The sequence below is a fragment of the Cystoisospora suis genome, assembly GCF_002600585.1.
Source record: "Cystoisospora suis strain Wien I chromosome Unknown contig_1238, whole genome shotgun sequence".
Classification (NCBI taxonomy): Eukaryota; Apicomplexa; class Conoidasida; order Eucoccidiorida; family Sarcocystidae; genus Cystoisospora; species Cystoisospora suis.
This window is the reverse complement of record NW_027154039.1, coordinates 6,603-7,213: the sequence shown is the minus strand read 5'-3', so window position 1 is coordinate 7,213 and position 611 is coordinate 6,603. Positions and strand designations below refer to the sequence as shown.

At 50.4% G+C, this 611-nt stretch overlaps 1 protein-coding gene across 1 annotated transcript in view; it reads left to right on the top strand.

Moving 5' to 3' along the window:
- The window catches only part of CSUI_002939 (aconitate hydratase acn irp), a gene marked incomplete at its 3' end in the record, with an annotated part of 9,437 nt that overhangs the window by 3,566 nt on the left and 5,260 nt on the right, over window positions 1-611 (top strand). The window contains exon 4 of the mRNA XM_068063137.1: window positions 14-526. Within this exon, the coding sequence (XP_067924876.1) occupies window positions 14-526 (513 nt within the window). The remainder of the gene's footprint in view (window positions 1-13; window positions 527-611) is intronic.

Genomic DNA, 611 nt, shown 5'->3' with positions numbered 1-611 from the left:
AAGTCGACTTTAGCCGTTCCCCTGAAGCTTTAGACCTGAATCTTGCGAAAGAAATGGAGAGAAATTCCGAGAGATTCGCCTTTCTCAAATGGGGCTCCAAAGCTTTCTCGAATCTTCTCATTGTCCCTCCTGGCTCGGGCATCGTGCATCAAGTCAATCTGGAGTATCTAGCGCGCCTTGTAATGGATAAGAACGATATCCTCTATCCAGATTCTCTCGTAGGCACGGACTCGCATACAACTATGATCAACGGCTTAGGCGTCGTTGGCTGGGGTGTAGGAGGCATCGAAGCCGAGGCTGTTATGTTAGGTCAGCAGATCTCCATGGTGCTTCCCCAGGTCGTCGGGTTCGAGCTTACAGGAGAGATGCCTCCCCATGTCACAGCGACGGATCTTGTTTTGACAGTCACGAATGTCTTAAGAAAGAAGGGAGTTGTTGGCAAGTTCATTGAGTTCTATGGGTCGGGAGTTAAGTCTCTCACTCTCGCGGATCGAGCCACCGTGGCGAATATGGCTCCGGAATACGGGTAGGCGGGGGAAGATGAAAGAGAAGTGAAGGTGTGAGAGAGAAAGGCAGACTGAGAGAGAGAGATGGGGGAGAAAGAAATGAAT